This window comes from Scaptodrosophila lebanonensis, unplaced genomic scaffold (genome assembly GCF_003285725.1).
Source record: "Scaptodrosophila lebanonensis strain 11010-0011.00,11010-0021.00 unplaced genomic scaffold, SlebRS2 tig00000092-arrow-pilon, whole genome shotgun sequence".
NCBI lineage: Eukaryota > Metazoa > Arthropoda > Insecta > Diptera > Drosophilidae > Scaptodrosophila > Scaptodrosophila lebanonensis.
The window spans coordinates 3324121-3345535 of record NW_022060566.1 but is presented as its reverse complement, the minus strand read 5'-3'; the positions used below and the strand labels follow the sequence as shown (position 1 = coordinate 3345535).

At 37.8% G+C, this 21415-nt stretch overlaps 1 protein-coding gene across 1 annotated transcript in view; it reads right to left on the bottom strand.

The window, feature by feature from the left end:
• Window positions 1-7023: 7023 nt before the first annotated feature.
• LOC115627091 (low-density lipoprotein receptor-related protein 4) overlaps window positions 7024-21415 on the bottom strand; it is a 31752-nt gene continuing 17360 nt past the window's right edge. Inside the window, exons 2-13 of the mRNA XM_030522643.1 lie at window positions 14885-16416; window positions 14659-14780; window positions 14401-14592; window positions 12349-13814; window positions 12069-12284; window positions 10474-11699; window positions 9735-10126; window positions 9550-9675; window positions 9365-9482; window positions 8145-8637; window positions 7387-7547; window positions 7024-7318 (exon numbers count right to left, since the gene is read on the bottom strand). Coding sequence (XP_030378503.1) covers window positions 7181-7318; window positions 7387-7547; window positions 8145-8637; window positions 9365-9482; window positions 9550-9675; window positions 9735-10126; window positions 10474-11699; window positions 12069-12284; window positions 12349-13814; window positions 14401-14592; window positions 14659-14780; window positions 14885-16416 — 6182 coding nt within the window. The 3' untranslated portion in view covers window positions 7024-7180. The remainder of the gene's footprint in view (window positions 7319-7386; window positions 7548-8144; window positions 8638-9364; window positions 9483-9549; window positions 9676-9734; window positions 10127-10473; window positions 11700-12068; window positions 12285-12348; window positions 13815-14400; window positions 14593-14658; window positions 14781-14884; window positions 16417-21415) is intronic.

The following is a 21415-nucleotide window of genomic DNA, read 5'->3' as shown; positions in this document are numbered from 1 at the left end:
AGAATTCTTTGGCTGTAGGGAAACGCCTTTTAACGTAAGATCATTGCACGTCTATACTATATGTCTAATACGCCTAACACTAGTTGTTTCTGCAATATAACTGGCCGATGTGATGTGTCTTGATTGCTGACTAACTCGAAGCCCACACGGTTAGATGAAGAAAGCTTAAATAGTGTAAGTGAAGGAACAATTTAAACCCCAATGGGGGGAAAAGACCTCCAGAGTTTGTAGCCGATTAACTTCAAACTTGGCTTATGCCCACACTTCAAGAAGGAATACAAAATAAACTGCATTCACCTCTTTTTGTTTTTGGGTTTATTATTATTTATTGTGGTTTTCCTGTACAATTGATCATAAACTCATCCCAAAAACCTGTAATATGTTAGAAAACTTACCACTGAAACCCTTAAATGAATAGAAAAACTTGATGCAGATTTTTGTTAACATTTAAAATACATTTATTCATTTCGTTTGCTTCGTTTTTAATATTCGGTTGCTTTAACACTGTTGCTTTGATTTCTTTTGTTTAACAAATTTTTAAATTAGCATGATTTACTTCAAAGTCGCCTGAGTTTTGTTGTGCTCCGCCCCGGTCTGAACTTTAAAGTTTTAAACCCACACTGGTCTGGTCACAAACAGAAATATAAAATTAACTAATTAAAATTTAATTAAGATAGCAACTAATTTAGAAAGCTTATGACGAACAAATATAAATATTTCTGCATATTTGTTTCTTGACGTTAAGAGATGAAATCGTAAAAAGGCAATTTGCTTGATTGAAATATTATATATGAATATTTGTTATTTCTGGTAGAAATAATTGATAATTTGACTTTGAAAGATGAAAGATAATGAGCCAGAAATGCTGTATATATATATATGTATAATATATGCTCTTCTCGACATTCGCTGATGAGACACAAAAGCAATCAGACATTAAAAGATGAATTAAAATATGAAAGAAATATTCACATTTGTTCGACTTCAAAAGATGTTTAAACACAAAATAAAGTTTATGTGATAAAAAGAAAGGTACATAAATATTTAATGTTTGAGCTTGATAGATGAAAAAAAGATGAGATATGATGAAGCACAAATGAATTATTTGGATAATCAAAAGAAAAATGTATATACTGATTTGTTCTTCTTGAGAGATGTTAAACATGCTCGACTTTGAAAAATATAATGAACTAATAAAGAAATATGAATATCTGTTCTTCTAGATTACATATTTATCAATCAACTTTGAAAGAATTAAGAATTTTCGTAATATAAATAAAAATATATAGATTTGTTATTCTCAACTGTAAAAATATTTCCAATATAAGAAATTTATGTAAATTTTATGCTTTTTTCCGACTTCAGTACCAGACCAGTATAGCTCTCTGGGGCAGGACACAGAACTACAGTTAACTTTGTGATTGAATCCAATTTAAACAGTTACTTATTTTGGTTTTTGTTTTTGGTTTTGCTTGCATTGCAATATTTACAATACTATTTGTTTTTAGTTAATACATTATTGGTTTTCTTTTTTTGGGTGTTTCGTTTTCCAAACATGAGCTTTTTTATCATAGATTTATAGTAGTAACCTTCTATTATTTGGTATAAACTTGCCGTTAGCTTTAAATGTTTGTAAGTACTATATGTTTTTTTTTTTGTTTGTTTAAACCATTCTTGTGTAAATGTATATATATATACCTTGAGATATATATGTATATATATCTACACGCATATAAAACTTCCCAACCTTGGAGGCATTTTGTTGGAAGCTTTTTGCTGTTAGTTTGTCATTTGGTTTTTAATAAAAATATAAAATTTTGTTTACCTGCATTTTGTAGTTATTTCGTTTGTTTTCAAATTTACAATTATAATATATATATAAGTAGTACTAACTTATGTTTTTTTGTTTTTGTTTTTTTTTTGTTGCTTTCACTTTTATGATTAATAACGAAAATATCCATACTCATTGAAAAAGACCCCACAAACCATATACATTAGTGTATGTTTTCATGACCAGCATGTATGTCCGTCTCTCTATATCTGTCTCTATGCAGTGCAGGAACACTGGCCTTTAAGTTCTATAGACGCCCTCTCTCTATATGTATATACATTGGTGTACATATGTATGTATATACAAGTAATTATATTAACAATTCAGAGCTAGCCGGCTATGCATTTTAACGATTCATCGTACAAAGTTCATCAGTGGACCGCAATATCTTCAAACTGCCGTACAAATATATGTATGTGTATATTGTTATTTTTAAAATAGTTTTTTGTATTATAATTAAATTCAATTTGCTTCAAATGGTGGCGTAACTGAGACGAAGTTGATCGATAGATCGAAACATTATGGGGCTAAACAGTGGAACATCAGAAGAGGCCATAAACAGTTTTCTACAAAAATCAATTTTCATTTTCAATTTCAATTTCCCAACCAATTTGAAGTTCCTTTGTGCAGCTTTCTGTTGAAGTGATGCCTTTTCTATACATATAGTAGTTGTTGTTGTTGTTGGTGTGTGTGTGTGTGTTAAATCAATGCATATATATAAGTAATTATCAGATATAATGATATTTGCTCACTGCTCAAAATTTTGAAGTGTTTCATTTTGATTAGAATTTTTGATCATATTTTCAACAAAAATAAAATCTTCAAACAATGCATGTTTTTAAACGATTTTCTTTTTTAAATATGCATATATATTCCACTAGTAGACTTTTGTTATTTTTGACTCTTGGGTTATATATGTTATTCGTCATTCGATTTTCGTTTGTTTTTCTTTTTTTGGTTTTGTTTTTTGGTTTTTCCTTCGATTGTTAAAAGCAGTTCGTTAAAATATACATAAATATGTATGTAGGCGTGTAACTGAACACCTAAATTTTTCTATTCTTCACTTCACTTGACACGTTTACGTGCTACTAATTGATCAGTCTTGCTTGTGTTATAAATACAATTGGGGAATTCAGTGTTACATAAGACTAAGAAATGCGGCAGAGAATGGTTTTTTTCACAGCGATCCGATCCGCAAGAGTCATTGTTTGATTTAATGCCTTGAGTTTCGCGTTTCAATGAAAATAATGACGAGATCGAGACACCACTTAACATATAGCTGCTGCCTTGGGAATTAAATATATATCTATTTTTTTAATATTTTATTTCAGAAATGATAGAACTACGCAAACCTTTTTGAAAATTTTGTTCAACATCCATACATACTTGTACATTTTACCATTTTACCGTTTTACCAAATAGCCCCTAGCAGTGTTGAGAAATTAATAACTATGCGTATCTGCATCGATACAAATACTTGTGTATTTTCGAACATTGATCGCGTAAGATATTAAAAAATTTGTTAAGACATCAATAAATAATCAACATTCGCCAAAACTGTAACATTTGTTTGTTTTCAACGGAATTTTTTCTCAACAACACATCATTCTATATATTCGTATTAGGTGCATATATATGTTATGTATTTGTACAATACAAGGTCTGTGCCAAGCTTCATTTCGACTAAATTCGTCGCATTCGATTCGTTTTAATTTGAATCGATGGGCGCCGCCGCACCGATTGCGATAAATTCAATCGAAACGCACACAAATACTATGTATGCAATGTTTTCTGTCTTATTAGCTATAATTCGTTTTCGTACAATTTGTTTTATTTGTATATTTTTCAATCATTCACCAATTCTGTGGATTTGTTTTATTTCTTCTCTTTTTTGTCGTGCATATCGGCTGATTTGTGTTAATTTCTTTGCTGTTTGTTGGTATTTTTTTTAAGAGATAAAAGTTTTGTTGTATTGAAGTATGCAGATTTAAAGCTATGGGGCTAATATTTATCAAGCGATGGTTTTTCTATTTTTATTTTTTTTTGGTTTTTCTGTAACTTTTACAAAATTATCAAATATAAATATTAAATGTCACGGTCAGCCATATAGGAACAATACATACATATCTAGTTCTGCCAATGTTAAGAGAGTTTGTCAACGAGATCTTAAATATGTTGTTGTCGAACGAAAATAGCTGCCATAGGAATAATCATCTCGAAAATGAGTTTTCTCAAGGATATGTAATCTTCGGTATGCCGAAGCTAGACTTTAATTCTAAACATCATCTGTTTTCAACTTGATTTTGTTTTCTTTCTCTTTCTGTTTCATTTCATTTGGTTGTTGTATTCGCGAAAAGCAGTGCGGCTATATATATATAAGTAGATTCCTTAAATGTTAGAGAACGTACCAATTAACGACTCGCTAACCATAGCCGTCCAAATAGGTGTCCAACGAGACTCGGATACTGGACTTGGCAGTGCAACATGAGCCAAATGTTGCGGCTGAAGTCGCCGATATCTCGTGGCCGAACCGATTTATGGATGGGAGGGCTATGATTTGCGATCTAGAGATAATTTTCTTTACGTTATACAGTATGGTACAGTTTCGAGTTATGAGTTAATAAGACGTTTCTTTTGGTTTGAGATGCCAAATATTTTGGTGCTTCATGCACACACATATGTATATATATATATATAATAATAATATATATTTAGGTATATTTATATAGTACAGAGTCTGGATATACATATATATAGTATGCATGAAAGCACAATACCGGCATCTGGATTCGACATACATTAAATGTACACGTCTTTTTTCGCTTAAGATGAATATATAGGTGTAGTTGTATACATACTTGTAGTTAATGTGTGCTTAAATATTAATTAGATTTAAAGGGTTCATCTTGTTTGTTTGTCTTGTTTGTTGCTTTTTACATCAATCTGTTGTTTGCCCGCAATAACATGAAAAATTCAATCGATACAAAACATATATGAATATAGTATGCTCGCGTGGCGCCAATAGTTATAGAATTCGTTTACATATATTTTAATATTTTAAGCATTACTTTAATCAAGTCATTTTACTTATTTAGCTATGGTTAGACAGACATATAATTTGCAACCAAATCTATCGATTACATTTCAGGAAACATCCAATTCTTGATGCCTCTTCTATCGAAAATAGAGCGGTGCATGCTCGATTCGTTTTATATCAATAGTATTTTTATGAGAAATCCCTAGTGGATTTTTTGCTAAAAGGTACGAGATTATTTTTAAGAAAATTTTGTAATCTTGTTTCTTTTATTGTAACAAAAATGCATAAAGAATTTAAGTATCAGTAAAAATCAAGTTCGTTTAGACAAGAAATGTGTTTCTTTACTGCATTTTGCGTCACATGCATCGCTCTAATGATTATTGAAAAGCAAATATGATCGAAATGGAATCTAATTGAAGTCTGATAAATAAATATGATATATGTTTGATGAATTAGGATCGGAGAAAAATATTCATTTAATTCGTTATTTCTTGCATCATATGGAATTCGACAAATTTAATTGGAACTTATAGTACAACACATTTTTTATGGCAATTTATTCAACTGTCTGACCGCAGTTAAAATTCTTTTTTAATAAAAGAGTTCGTATCGAATTTAATGACTTGCACAGATCTTCAAATATTTTAAAGAATTTACACCATTTGTACGCCAACTCTGAGAAATGTTATCGAATCGGAAGCTTGAAAAGGTATGTTTAACAAAATTTGTGATATTTGACAAATTTCTTTGCAAAATATTTCAAGTTTTCTCAACATTTTTTGTGAATGACCATTAGGAATAAATTTTGAAATATTTGTCATTTCAATCATCGACTTCGGCAAATCCGATCGAATTGGGTCTAGGACTAAGCCTCCTTAAGAATTTTTTTTTTTTTTTTTTTTTTTTGCAAATTACTGACTTAATTTGCAACGGTATTCAATGAATGACTCATAATAATAAAGTGTGAAATATTTTCTATTCAAAACAACAATTTCTTAGCCTTTTTTTTTGGTTTGTTTGAAATTTGAAAGTACAGACACGTTTACGTCCAAACATTTAAATAGTTTGTTAACAAATAAGAGTAAAAACTGTACTTACATATTTGCTGTACTATTTAATATTATGTAGCTTTAGAAGTAAAAATTTGTCGACTATTTCTATACTATTTGTATTTGGATTTATTTAATTGTGGGTTCGGAAGGTTAGGAAGAGTCGAATGACTTGATTATAGGCTGGCAATGGCGATTGGTTTGATTTGAATTTTCTCATGTGGAATGGGGACTCAACGATTTATATATAACGTATATAGATATATGTAAGTGTATATGTACTTTGTATGTACAAATAGGTGTATGCTATGCTTATACACAATTTTGTTTTTGTTTTCATTACTCTTTCTAACACTTTGGCACAAAATAATTCACAGTTCTTTTTCTTTACAATAATCCAGTATAGTGTATTTGTTTGTTGGTTTCTTTTATATACACATTCGCAACGTCATATGCAGGTATAGGTACATATATAGTGAGAGACACATACATACATACAGACATATGCATACATATATACGCACATCTATATATGTTTGTTTATCTTTCCTTTGCGCAAATATACATTTATAAATTTAAGTACAATATTTAAAAAAAAAACAAGTCGTAAGTATTTGAAGTAGTTTGTACATTCACTGGATTTTTTGTTTTTATATCAATTTTGTTATGCTTGATAACAGTACTTTGTTTTTGTTGTTGTTTATAATCAATATTTTTGACAATTGATTTTATGATTTTAGCTTTGTACAAATCCTATAGAATGTTAAATATCCTTCGCTCTGTAAACTCTATTTAATTTAATAAAATGTTAGTGTTTTTTTTGATGTTTTTGTTTTTTTGTTAATTTCATTTTCCTACTGCGCTGCTGGAGGTTAGATTTACAGGAATCGTTCGTTCGTTTTGTGGTATTTACCTACAAAGTATTACGGTTAGGTACATACATTAGTTTGTTACAAAATTCATTAAGTATTCCATTTATAAGTACTATATATTTATACAGTGCATTATAATGCAGACACACAAAACAAACATATAATCCATACATAATAATATTTCAAATATTTTGTATTATCATTACTTTTGTTTTAATTTTCGTTTTTGTTTGTTATTCCGGTTATTGTAGTTTCCCAAAAAAAAAAGGTAACTTAATATTCAATAAATATGATCATGTGAGGCTGAGAAACAGGATCTCGTTTCCCATACCATTTTATAGTGTACCAGAGAATAGAAATTAAATTGGATAGATTCCACAGTGGATGGGATTTACGTGATAGTCGAGAGCGTAGCCAGTTGAAGGGTCTTTGTTGAGGGCGATGCCATCGGCGAGGGTGTCGGCACGAAGAGGCTGGACGAGGCGGTCTCTGTGGTAAGGCTACGTTCCTCATAGACGCCAGTGCGTTCCTGAGATTCACATTGATTAGCCTAACAACTGCCTACTTGTATTATGAGTTACTGTGCTGATGACTCACATGTGATTTATCGTATTTAAAGCGTTTCCAGATATTCGTCTTTGGCTCCATTGGTGTGCCGTCGACATTATAGTTTGGGTTCGAAAATGTTAACACGGAGCGACTGGATCCACGTGAATGATGCCGTTTAGTCTTCTTGCGGTTCGTGTTAAAGGCGAGCACTGCAGAGCGAGTGAGAACAATGAGCGTAAGTATATAGGTGGACACGATAGTAACGCAATGAATCGGAATAGGAGGAGGATGTCAAAATTGAGAAAAAGAAACACTTGAGCGGCTTGTCGGGGCGCTTGGTTCTCTACACAAAAACGCAAGCAAACTCACGGGACAGCTCGCGTGAGAAGCTCGCGTGAGAAGCTCTCGTGTTAATAGTAAAGAAGAAAGAAAGAGGGAGGGAGAGAGAGAGAGAGAGAGAGAGGGAAAGGGAAAGGGAGGTGGAAAAATAAAGGAAGTTAGAAAGAGATAAGGAGAAGTGCAGCAAGAAAGCTGTGAGCGCAACAGAAACAGAAACTTTTGCAGTTCGTGTTGGATTTGCTTAAAATTCTCAACCCCCGAAAGTTCGATCGCTTCCAGGAGCTTCGTTAAAGTATAATCACAGCAAAGATAACAATAAATTGTGGCGAAATTAATTTCAGTAAAGTTTTTTGATAATAATTATACTGATGAACTATTTTAGAAAATATTAGTTTGATATAGTCGAATAAAATTATAATGAGATGATGTATGAATAATGAAATATTTCCGTGTGGAGCTAGACTTACTAAAGATCACAAGCATTATTATAACGACCATAACGATGACCACACCGAGTGCGACCAGCACCAGGAACTCGCGTTCAGTGTCCGCTTTCCGTTTGAGCTCCTCATCATCTAGATCATCGTCATTGTCCTGATTATCGTTGGATATGGGATCATCGGTGAACTCGTCTGAATATTCTGGCGACTGTTCGCTTTCGACGCGCGGCAGTACCAGCTCTTTGGGCGTTTTGGAGCACTCCTTCGATTCCAGCTTATCGGGACAGGCACAAACATAGTCTGTGACGCGATAGAAGCATAGATGGGTACAGCCACCATTATCTTGGGCACACTGATTCCAACTCTTGGCCTGACGCTGCAGCGACACCGCTCGTATATCCAAGGCACCACTGAGAGCATCTCGCACCTCAAACGGATTACTGTAACCAATGCGAGGCACTCGCTGGGAACGATACACCGACTTGTTGTACCAATCTGTCCAGTAGATGTTGCTGTCGAACTGAAAGTAGATTTAAGATAGTGGTTGTTGTTGTATAATGCCAATGGGTTAATCGTTAGAATTAGGCGAAAAGGAAAAGGTGAAAGGCTTCTCAAGCCTTCGTTCAAGAAATTTTCCACCATTGGGGTCTTAGGTTTATTAAGACTTTGGGGAATAACCATATTTAAACCTTAGTTGAACCCTTTTAAGCCCTATGTTGGAGCTATGTACTGATGTACTGATAAACAGGTTGATGCCCTGCTGGGTTTCAGAATTATTAAAGGAAAGACTTTAAACTTATATAATGTCTCTTTACGTTTTTGTTGATGAACATTTTGACAAACTATCCATTCTTCAAGCTAGTCTCTACGAACACGGTGGATTTTAGGTCACTGTGGTCACTTTTGTGGAAGACAATGAACAAGTTAACGATGAAATCAACGATGTAAAGTCGAACAGTTAAAGCAATGATAAGAGATTAAACACCTGCAGATGACTCGCGAGAAACCGTTCTCGGTCATCTTATTTACCCTTAACACACATCTGATAAAGCTTTTCACAGGAAGCCTGCTCGTGGTGGCTTAATATTTTCTCAAGGGGACTGTCCATTAAGAAACAAGACCTTAAGGACGAACGATAACTTAAATGTCTTTTTAAAAATGATATTTGGCTGCTGTATAGGCGTAAGGAGTCTCGTGAGGCTGAATTGTAAATCATATTTTTAAGATTAAATCATATATATGCTTACAATTGTCAAACCGAAAGGATGCGGCGCATATGGCACAATGGTCTGTCGGCGTTTGCCATTAAAGTCCACCTGTCCAATGTTATCCTCGAGCGCATCAGCCCAAAGCAAGCGGCGGTTGCTGCAAAAAAGAAAATAAAATAAAAATGGATCAATTATGGAACTGATTTAACAGTCAAGCCACTCACTTGAAATCAATGGTTAAGCCAGTGGGAAAACCTATGCCCGAAGTCACAATAGCCGTACGATTTGAGCCATCCAAGTAGCTGCGCTCGATTCTTGATGGGGAGTCCCAGTCAGACCAGAAAAGATAACTGCAAGCAAATAATCTGGCATTTTAATCATTGACCATTAATTAAGAATGGGAACTTACGCTTTCTTCGGATGTACAATCAATGATCTAGGATCGCCGAGATCGCTATCGATGAGTTTCTTGCGACAGCTTCCGTCTAGCCTGGCGACCTCAATTAGCTTCCGATCCGTGTCAGACCAGTAGAGATTTTCAGCAATCCAGTCAACGGCAATGCCATTCGGGGTTAGCAGGTCAGTACTGACGATAACCTTACTCTCTGTGAGGTTAAGCAAGTTGACGCGACGTATAACGTCCAGGTTGACATCGGCGAAGAAGAGCCAGTTCTTGCGATAGTGATAGTCAAGCACAACCGCACCGTGCACGCCACTGATGGGTAACACCACATCCATGTAGTCGCCGCTGTTCAGAGAGATCATGCCGATACCTGACCGCAAAGCAATTATCAGATAATCCTGTAGGGGAGAAGATATGGAATAATAACAAACTCGTAAGAAAGCATAATAGATTACACTTTCTCTAAGCTTTTATATCTAAGCTATTTGTATTCTTCTGTTCTTTCGGTAATAACACTATTAGTGCAGAAGACAGACACTAGTAAGGCAATTGTAAACGTTAAGCCTATAAGAAGGCATAATAGATTACACCTGTGCCTAGATTATTCTAATTTATAGTTAGTCTATCTCTTTCCACTTTACCTGTGGCCTTCCTAGTGGCTGTCTTAAGCCCCATCATACTTCAACAATTTTGATCATCTTCACATTCTGCCAACCACTACATATCATCAAAAAACTGTACTTACATCTGGCAAGTTTTGGCATTCCGTTGTGCTGTTATCACGCAATCGCAGGCCGATGGGGCACTGACATGTGTAGCCTGCAGGATTGCGAAGGCACAGATGTGAGCAGCCCCCATTGTTCTGACCACAAACGTTCTCCGTCAGGGTTTGTTCGGCAGTTATCACTTTGATGTCCATAAGACCGTCGATGTTGGTCATAACATCACGCTTGGCCGTAATATTGCGGCGTTCTGCCATGTGAAGGGCCTTTGACTTCCAATCAGTCCAATAAATATAGTCCTCAGTAAGGGCTAGGGCATAGGGATGATGAAGTGCGGACATGATTAGCTTGCGCTGATTGCCTGTATAGTCACAAGAGTCGATCGTCTTAAGGCGCGCATCGACCCAATATATGCGTTTACTCTTCAAATCGAGAGATAGTCCATTTGGCCAGCCCAGGTTGGCGGTAACAATGCGCGAACGTTCGTTACCATCGAGATGGGAGCGTTCGATTTTGCGATAATGACCCCAGTCTGTCCAGAACAATAGGCCTGCCTCATAGTCCAGTGAAAGACCGCGTGGCGATTCCAGATCTTTGTAGGCAATGACGTGACGATTGGCACCATCCAGACTGGCCACTTCAATGGTATGTCGTCCTGCATCCGCCCAATAGATCATGCGTCCCACAGAGTCAACAACCAAGCCATCTGGATTCTCCAGGCTCTCGCCAATAACCTTATGGACGTGCAGACCATCGGGACTCGAGCTCATGATTACATTCTCAATAGTATCCGACCAGAAAATATATCCCGTCTTTCGATCAACGTCCAGAGCAACAGCATTCGAGATCGGTGGCAACGGCAGCACCACATCGATCAGATGCTCAAAATCCAGCGATATCTGGCGTATATCGATACGATGCGCAAACAGAATGTATTTGGTCGGTCCTTTGGAGCACGTCCTACCATCCTCCTTTAGTTGTACACCCACGGCACAGGCACAGGTATAGCTGGTCGGGTTAAGGAGGCAGAGATGTGAACAGCCGCCATTAAACTTATCGCACGAGTTAAAGACACGTCTACGGGAACGATGGAAGACCCGTATGTCCATCAGATCACTGCTATTGGCGATAACTGTGCTTATATCCTTGCCCGTAAGCTTATCGGCACTCATAGCTGACTTGGTATCCCAGTCGGTCCAGTAGACGCGATTACCGCTGACATCCAAGCCAAATGGATGACCAAGTCCGTCTACATTATGAAAGGGGGGGAAATATAAAAAATAAATAAAAAGTTAGAAACGTCTTAAGTTGGGAACTCTACAATGAATAGGAACATTTATAGCTTAAGAGAGCACTTATAAGGGGAATATTAACGTTTAGAAGCGAAACTTCTTATGTGAGGGTTTCGAATGCTGGATCGGCAACGTTTTCTGCGACGAAACCAATTTCTAGACATTTTCTGGGATTTTCTCTAGCTACTTATAATTGGTGTTCTCGCTATTTTCTAGCTTCTAACTATTCTTAGTTGTTTTTAAGCCGTTTTCTAGCGGTATTTTGTATAAGACTTCAATCAATGCATTGTTTTAAGTGAGGAAATAAATATAATAGAGATACTCACTGATAATGACTTTGCGATTGCTGCCATCGAAATTCATGTTCTCCAGGGTCTTAGTGCCACCATCAACAAAGTACAGCTTGTGTTGCTCATAATCGATGGCCAGACCGTTCGGCCAGATGAGCTGCTTAGCCGCTACAATCACTCGACTACGACCGTCCATATTGGCGCGTTCAATCATGGCCTCCTCACCCCAATCAGACCAAAACATGAGACCCTCTGTAGCAGAAGTAAAATGTTCGATACCAGAGGCAAAAAAAAAAAGTGAGAGGGTCTGACTTACCTATGGGATTTACGACAATATCGCGCGGCTTGTCCAACTTCTCCCAAACCAGGAGAGTGCGCATTTTTCCATTTGTGGTGGCGACTTCAATGCGGTTTGTCGAAGGATCGGTCCAGTAGAGCTTGTCGGTGATCCAGTCGAGTGCCAGACCCACAGGTGAAACTATATTTGTGCTCACAACACGTTGCTGGTAGCTGCCATTCAAATGGGCTCTATTTATGGAGCTGCGCTCCACATCGGTCCAGTAAATAAAGTCCGTTTCGCTGCACCAGTCCAGTGCGACGGCATGTTTTAGATTGTCTAGCGGAACGATCATGTCCACATCGTTGGGTCCCTGCGGCTTGGTATTTAGCTGTCGCAGACGAATGTCCTTGCGACGAGCAACTAGCACCAGCTTGTCAGGGACACTCTTGCACGTCTTGCCATCCTCCTTGAGGGACAGACCAATGGGACAGCCACAGCGACGTGAAGTCTTATTCGGTAGACACAAGTGGGAGCAGCCGCCGCGTAGTCCACGCCTATCTTTCGGACAGCGGTCTACATAGTCGGGTTGACGGGCGGGATGGTAAGCGTGAATGTCCATGGGAAAGTGGAAGTTTTCGTGTACGGAGCGAAAGCCTTTGCCGGTGATTTTATTTGCGGCCGATACGGTCTTCGTATTCCAGTCCGTCCAGTACATGGTGTCTTCAAAGATGGTCAACGCAAAGGGATGTGGAAGATGGGAGCTCAAGATTTTAGTACGATCGCTGCCATCCAGATTGGAACATTCAATGGCATGCTGTTTGGCATCGGCCCAATACAGCTTTCGATTGGGATAATCGATGGTCAGTCCATTTGGCCAAGTGACACCCTTTGATATGATTATCTGTCTTTGGGTGCCATCCATGTGAGCGCGTTCGATTTTGGGGTTTGGTCCCCAGTCGCTCCAGAAAACCAGTGCCTCTCCCGGATGTATGACAATGGCACGTGGCTTATCCAAATCATTGGAGGCAATCACAGCCCTTAAGTTACCTTGGAAATTGGAGACTTCGACCCGTCGCGTTCCCGAATCGGTCCAGAACAGCAGATCGTGTACCCAATCGACAGCAATACCTCCCGGCGACTCGAGACCCCATTTAATGACATCGCGCACTCGTGTGCCATTCATATAAACCATCTTGATGACATCTGTTGAAACATCCGACCAGAACATCAGACCCTTCCGATAGTGAAAGTCCAATGCTATTGCATTGTGTAGACCCTTGACGATGGCCGTGTAACGATTATTACTGAGTGTTACACGCCGTATATCCCAACGATTGGCCACCAGCAGTGTCATTGCACCACCTAGGGCCTTACAGGTGCGTAAATCTGGACGCAAAATATAACCCGTTTCGCACGAGCATCGGAAGGATCCCATTGTGTTCATGCACTTTTGCGAGCAGACGGGGCTGGTTAAGTATTGGCATTCGTCGATATCCGTGCAGCTGCATAAAAAGATTGTGGTTATAAAAACATAACACATACAGTGCTTGATTGGAAAGTGGGGGTCTCTTTTTGGATGCCTCTGTGTTTTTAGTCGAGAAAGGTGGGTAATGAACAGAAAACATTTAATTAACTACGGAGAGTCTACGTTTTCGAAATGCCAGGCGTTAATTCTGGATAAAGTAACTCTTCTTGCAGCTTAGCTGTTTAATCGTTGCTAAGCGAGCTGTAGAATTTGTTACTAGAGCTCTGGTTGTTGGAAGGGCTTGGGTGGATAATATACATATATTACTATATGTTGCATGGCATTCATCTACACTAGCGCTTTATCTGTCGTTGACACTCTTCGTGAATCGACCTGCTTCCGTAATCTCTCGCTTTAGGGTTGAGCCTTCCAGTACTACTTGGCTGTTACTTATAAGAGAGTATTAAGATAAGCCCTAGAGATGACATTTCATTAAAACATTCATCGCTATGACCTAAATTTTAATAGATTTAACACATATTATGACTTTTCTCTAGCGAATGAGAAACATATATATATCGTATATCCTTTATGGGATTTTTCTTGCATCCTAATAGACTTACTTGCGCCTGTTCTCGTGCATCAAATACCCCAGTCTGCAGGCACATTCATCGCGTCCGCGCGCCGTCTTTATGCACAGCTGTTCGCATTGCCTTGGCTCGGGACATATCTGCTCAGTTGGACAGTTAACCTCATCCTCACCCAAAGGACAGTCGTTTTGACCGTCACAGACGTGCTTTTGATGGACGCAGATTCTGCGCAAAAATTCAAGATGCTTGCGATTGAAGAAAGAAATAAATCAATTTAGATTGAAGACTTACTTTAAATTGGTAATGTTTTTCTTGGCTGGGCAGAGAAACTGCCCGGCATCGCACTGTAGATGACAGTCGACCTCATCCTCAGCCGATGAGCAGTCCGGGTAACCATCACAGAGCCAAGTGCGCTGTATGAAATGACAAAATTGTGAGCAATTGATTTACAAAGAGGAACGTAGAGAGAGAGAGAGAGAGAGAGAGAGAGAGAGAGTGATTAATCGATTAGACTTACCAAAATGCAGCGTCCATTGTGGCACGTGAACTCATCGGTGCCACAGGTTATCGGATGATTGCTGCCCATATTGCCGCAGTCGTTCTCATCCTCTCCACCGTCGCAGTCCTGCTCTTTGTCGCACTTCCAGCGCTTGGGAATACAAGTACCGTCCGCACATTTGTATTCACTGGAGGTGCACTGCGAGGGTTTCTGCGGACAATTCTCCTCGTCACTCCAGTCCCCGCAGTCGTTGTCGCCATCGCAGCGAAAACGATTCAGTATGCACTGACCGCTCGGTCCACCGGCACCGCCCAGGCCGCCACGACACTTGAACTCGCCCTCAGGACAGCTGTTAATTACGGCCGGACACTTGTACTCGTCTGAATTGTCATCGCAATCGTGCTCGCCATCACAGCGAAAGGCCACAGAGATGCAGTAACCATCGTTGCAGGTGAAATGCTCGGAAGTGCAACTGGTTCGATTGCAGTGCGCCTCATCGGAATAGTCCTTGCAATCGTTCTCACCATCGCAGACCCAGGCCCGCTGAATGCAGAAACCGTTCTGGCATTCGAATTGGTCTTCTGTGCAGTTGGTGCGAGCACCACAGTGGGTCTCATCCGAATAGTCACCGCAATCGTCGTCACCATCGCAGAGCCAATCCTTGTTGATGCAACGATAGGTCTTGGGGCACATCACATGCAGACCCGTCTGCTCGCACTCCTTCTGCAGCTTCGTCATCATGTCACCCATATTATCGCAGTCGTATTCATCGGATCCGTCCGTGCATTGCACCTCCCGATTGCAGCGAGCATGCAGATCTATGCACTGGCAGTTGCTGCACTGCCACTGCAGCTCATCGCAGATGTTGTGGCAGCCGGTGGCCGCTGGTGCACTGAAGCCCTCACCGGGAAGCCCCAGTTGGCCGGGATCGTCCTGCACCACGCCACGATTGACAAATGGGCGAAAGCTTTTCTGTTTGTTGTTCGCTGCACCCACAAAGCCGTCACGTCCCCGTGAATTCTGGCGATCGGACTCACGCACGCCATAAAGATCGCCACGGGTAGCGCCTCCCTGGGCTGCATTACGGAATTTGGGTGTGTCTCCAGTGCTTGCACCACCGCTGCTACTTGGCTTGGAAATCACAATCGGCTCCATGGTATACACCTGGCCATAGAAACTGTCGCCCACATCCTTGCCATCCTCATGCACCGACTGATGCGGTGGATAATCGGAAACCGTATTGTACCCGCCGCCCTGCTCTTCGTGCTCATCCTCTAGCTCAGCGGTTATGCCATCGCTATTGAAGGCTATGCCCAAATGCTCGTCACTATTATCATTCTTGTTGTTATGATGGTGTCTCCGTGCTGGTTCCGTGCGCCAATCCTTGCTTACTGTACGCAATGCGGCCTGATGTTGTTGCTCCGCTTGGGGAAAGCCACGCGGCGCATTTACGCCCACAAAAGGATCCTCCTGTTCAGCATAGCTTGCCTCTGGCCAAGGGCTAGGTGGAAGTACGCCCGCCAGATCCTCCGCATCAACATCTCCCAGTGCTACAAGACAAAATTCACATATGTGCAATAGTTATTCATTTTTTGGAAATAATGTAAATTTATGTAAAGTAATTATGTGTTAAAATCTATAATATGTATCCAAATTATTATATGGAACCATTACAGCCACAATTTCACAATGGTTATATATATGGTTATATAGAATTGTTTTTATACAGCACGTAGAAAGAGAGGGAGAGAGAGACAGAGAGAGAGAGTAAGGTCTGTTGAGGTTAAGTGAGAAAGATGATTGCAATTTAAGCACAAAATCGAAATTGTGCAAAATGGAAAACAATTTTTGGTTGGTCTAGTTGGGTTGGGGCAGTAACGTTAAGACTACCTAAATGGCCATAACGACCTTCTAAAGACAAACGAAACTCAGGAAAGTTCTACACAGTGCTAATGATGGAAGATTTAAAACCAAAACCCTCCAGCAGAGAGAATCGGATTTCAGGTTGAACCGCATCTATATATTTTCGATGCTTTCAACACTAAACGCATGAGCAGAGGGCGTAAAGAAGATTATTTGTGTAAGGATTGTTGCTAAGCCTTAAAGGGATGTCAAAATTTATGTTCAATTTGGAATCAAGGTAGTACCCCAAAATCTTCATAACAATAACATCGGAAAAGTGAAGAAAAACAACACATTCCGGGTTAACCTTTTGGACTCGTAACACAAGAACAAATCACCATCCAGCCTGATTGTGACTGAAATCAAGCAGGTAAGCCATCGTATTCGCCCGATTTGGCTCCGAAACTCAAAACTCAATTCCGGGAAACGCGCCATAAGTTGATTTGCTGAAGGAACTAATGGCCATCCCGGCAAGTGTACGAAAAATTAGATCAACCGTAGGCATGTTTCTATTAGCTCAAAAGAAGCCTATATTGAAAGCAAAAGATCTGTATAAAAATAGTTAAATATCAGTTTATCAAGAGGAACAAATTATTGATTTGGTTCAAATATCTTAATGTACAAAAAATGTGTACTAATAGGAGTAATCGAAGCTGTGGTAGATACATAAATTAATGATGTGGTTTGTAAAAAACTTGCTCTGCGTGTGGAAAAGACAGCTTTGCTGTTGACAAGCTTCGTGTCCCTAGCTATTAAGATATTCATGCTGATTATCCGAGTATATATATACCTCAAGCGTGGATTCTGCCAGGCCTCCTTATGCCTGTTATATAACTGTAAAAAACACGTACACCAATTACAATTGGAGGCCTAATTGGAAGCCCTTTCAATGACTGCATCGAACGAGATAAGCAGCTTGTAAATGGCATTCAAGAGCACCCTTTCATATTGTTAGTTTATTGTTCACATGGGCTGCAGAATTGTTTACTTGTGTTGCACATTTCTTTTCCACTGCAAGCTCTACGAAATTGTATTCCTTGGAAAATCCGCCAAATAAAAGCAATTATTTAGGTTTCAAATGTTGCTTTTTCCTGCAACTAGTTCGGGGCAGTATCTTATAACAGAATTAAACAACGTAGAGGAGTAAGAGTTCGTTCATAAATAAAGAAAATATTAAAGGACCAAGAGGCACCTTGAGGCACAACAATTGGTCATGTAACCAGGCCCAGAAATATTCGACCTGCGCAAATGCAATGACTTCTATTTTTCAAAAACTACGATATCCAAAACAAAAAGCATGAAATCCTGGTCCATAAAATCAAAATTCTCTTAGCTACAATAACAAACTGAAATTGGAAACTTGATGTTATCTAAGATTTAGATAAAAGCTGAAAAATTTGCTCTTTAAAGACACAACATTTTTGTAATTTCGTTTTAAAACTTGTTTAAAGCCATGTGCAAATAAATGAATTCGCTTCTGATTATCGACTGCGGTCCTTGAAATGTTTTCGCAGAACTTTAATAACAACTGATTACACTTATGTAAATTAATATGATATTTTGTTAATTCCAGTTAAAACTGCATTTACAAAAAGCTCAATTCCCAGAAGCGCTGTTGATTTTTCATAGTTCTCCAGCATTGGAAAGGCTGCATTTCCAATTCGGAGAATGAAATTTCGTATCAAATTTCGTAACATAATTTGAACTTCATTTAAATATTATTATTGTTTTTACTGAATTCCAGTTCGAAGAAGCCGCTCTGTGTTGGTGTTTAATTAATTTTTTTCCCGTTAAAAAGGCTGCCCTTGAATTCGGCGAAACAAGCTAATTGCAAACCCAAACTCGTTCTTGCCATAAAATTAATGTTTAACATTTTTGTAAGAAGCTTATTGATACATTTTTTTTATATTTGTTTGAATCCAATAAATTGAAAAGTGTAATCAGTTCCGACTGCCAGAATGCTGAGTAACTCGCAATCTTATTTAAATACGATATCAACTGCTTTCCAGAAAAAAATCGGTAATATAACTTCCTTTTTAGTGAAGGCAAAGCTAAACTGCTTCCTTCGTTTGGAAACTGAAACTGAAACTGAATGCCTATTAAGATTCCGGCTGCAGCTTAAGCTAATTATAATAAGCTATAATTATAATAATTGGTAGAACAATCTCGAGCACTGAATATATGATGTTTATTGTTCATGGCTCATACTATAGTATAGACGAGTACTATTGTACTTTGAAATGTGCTGTCACATCTGTCCAATAAGCTCATGAGATTTATTAGATTGCGTTCTTGAGGATATGCTGCCCTCTCACCCTTTATACATTACTAAGTTTAATAACTAAGTTTTTATCTGGACAAAACACAAGCAGTCTTCTTTACAAGAAAACGGAAGAACACTTTCCTTCCAAGTTGCTAAATTAACTTGAACAATGTAGATGTGAAATGAATGAATGAATCAGATCCAAGACCATGTTCAATATATCATGAAGAAATCAAATAAATTAGTTTGTGTTTTAAGCCCATTTATAAATAGAATCTCCTGTTCCAGCATACAAAACAAAATGAATCTTTTCAGCTCAATTTTCTAAGCTGTTCCCTGCTATGGGGCCCAAATTGTGTATTAAAAAATGCAGTTTTTCAAAACAAAATGCATAAAAACAACATTAAAATGATCTACAGCCTTTCCTACCTCTTCTCCTGAAAGGATTGCTCGCCTAAACATTAGATTCAATAATTGATGTATGTACTCTACATACCTGTTTTTTTTATTTTTTTATATAATGCTAGCTTAAGATTAAAATCTTAAAACTAACAGAAGAGAATTATGTTAGCAATGGCTACTAGGGCCTTCAGCTAACTTTACATTTTACAGTGTTAAAGAAAAAAGTAGGAATACATATGTATGGGGATTGGGTTTAAATGTTTGTGGCTTTTAAATATTTAAATATGACTTTGGAGTTATGTATTGATGCGTTTGCAATTAAGGTGATGGGGTTAATGTTTGGGAAAATAGATAATCTATATGGTAGGAGTGTGGGGCATGAGGTGAGGATATGTGCAATGTTTATTAGCGCGTTATTGCAGAAAGGGCAGTGTTTAGATAGAGTTTGGTCCAGGAAATGTGTGTGTGTGTTAATGCGGTCTGTCCAAGGCGAATTCTAAGGTCAAGGAGAGATAATTTTTTAGAGCTAGTGTTATGTCGGAGGAATTGTAGTTGGGGGCGTAAATAAGAGGAAGAGCTGTGGCCAGTTTTGCAATACATACCTGGTTATAAATAATATCCAATTTAAAAAGAATAAAAACTTGTAAAAATTTTGTTTAATGCTTATTAAGTTACGTTTAAAAGTTATTAAGCTTTCTGGTTTTTATATTTGTATAATTCTTCCCGCTTTGCACTGTCAATAGTTGTCGTTTAACTATTTATTTCAATTAGGTAGAAAAGGCTAAGCTGCCTGTACTCTTAATATTTCAATATCTTTACCACACTTGTACACTCGTAATGTTTTAAGAAAAGTGAATAAACTGAGATTGAAAAAAATTACTGGTTAAGGTTAGGGACTCCGTCTAACACGATTATAAATTTGCTCCCTTTCCCCCCAAAAACACGTTCTTACACGATTAAAGTTGAAAAATATTTGAAAAATAAAAGAAGCAGCCATTGGAATGGGGAATAATTTGAACTTTCAAGGTATACTACTATTTTAGGCGCTCTATAGTCAGAAAACTGACAACATCGATGTAATCAGTGCTGCCTTGAATTGGATATTTTATCCATAAAAGAGCTTTAGGAGGTATCCATTGATGGTGGAGGTGTGAAGGTGAAGGTGGAGGAATCGAATACGATTTGTTTGAAGATAAAGTCATGGATAATGGAATTATTATTTTTATTATTATTTATAATTTTATTTATTTTTTTGCTCGGCAAGAAGATAGCAATTCAAAAACAGTTAATAGCAGCTCTAACGAAACCATTAATAGTTTAACTATCGAAAAACTTCAAGACCATTCGAGTTTTTAAAAAATATTCTTGCTACAAAGAAGCTTTAAAAGAGACTAAACAATCGGAAAGCAATTTTTTTCGCCAAATCAAGAGGACCACCACAAAAAAAAAACAAAACCTGTTTAATTAGAAAACGGCTTATAATTAGATTAAATGCCACCAAGTGGATACACAATTTTAACACTTTAAACGTTAAATTTTTTTTTTTTTGTCAATAATCCTAGTCTGTTAAATATTAAACCTTGAAGTAACTTTTTGTTTTAATTTTGAAAATGTTTCATTCGTAAAAAGAGCACAAATTTTAGCAGCAAAACTATTTTGTTTGCCTTTGTTGAAATCTAGAAACGCAGTTCCATATTTTGAATAGGGCTGGGTGTATATTATTATACATATGTCCCCAAAAATCTAGTATTTGTGTATATATTTACATCAAGTAGAATGTTAAATTCATGTCAGTCCGACTCCTGAATACTCTGTACCCACCATCTCGCTCCCTACAGCCGTTCAACTTAAGCAAACCATGTTGTAATAAATATTGCCATAGTATCTTAAAAATATAGTGCACCTATTGTGGTGAAAATCAGATTATGAAGAGGCAAAAATGATTGATTTAGTTGAAATATCTGCTCTGCCTATGGAAAAGA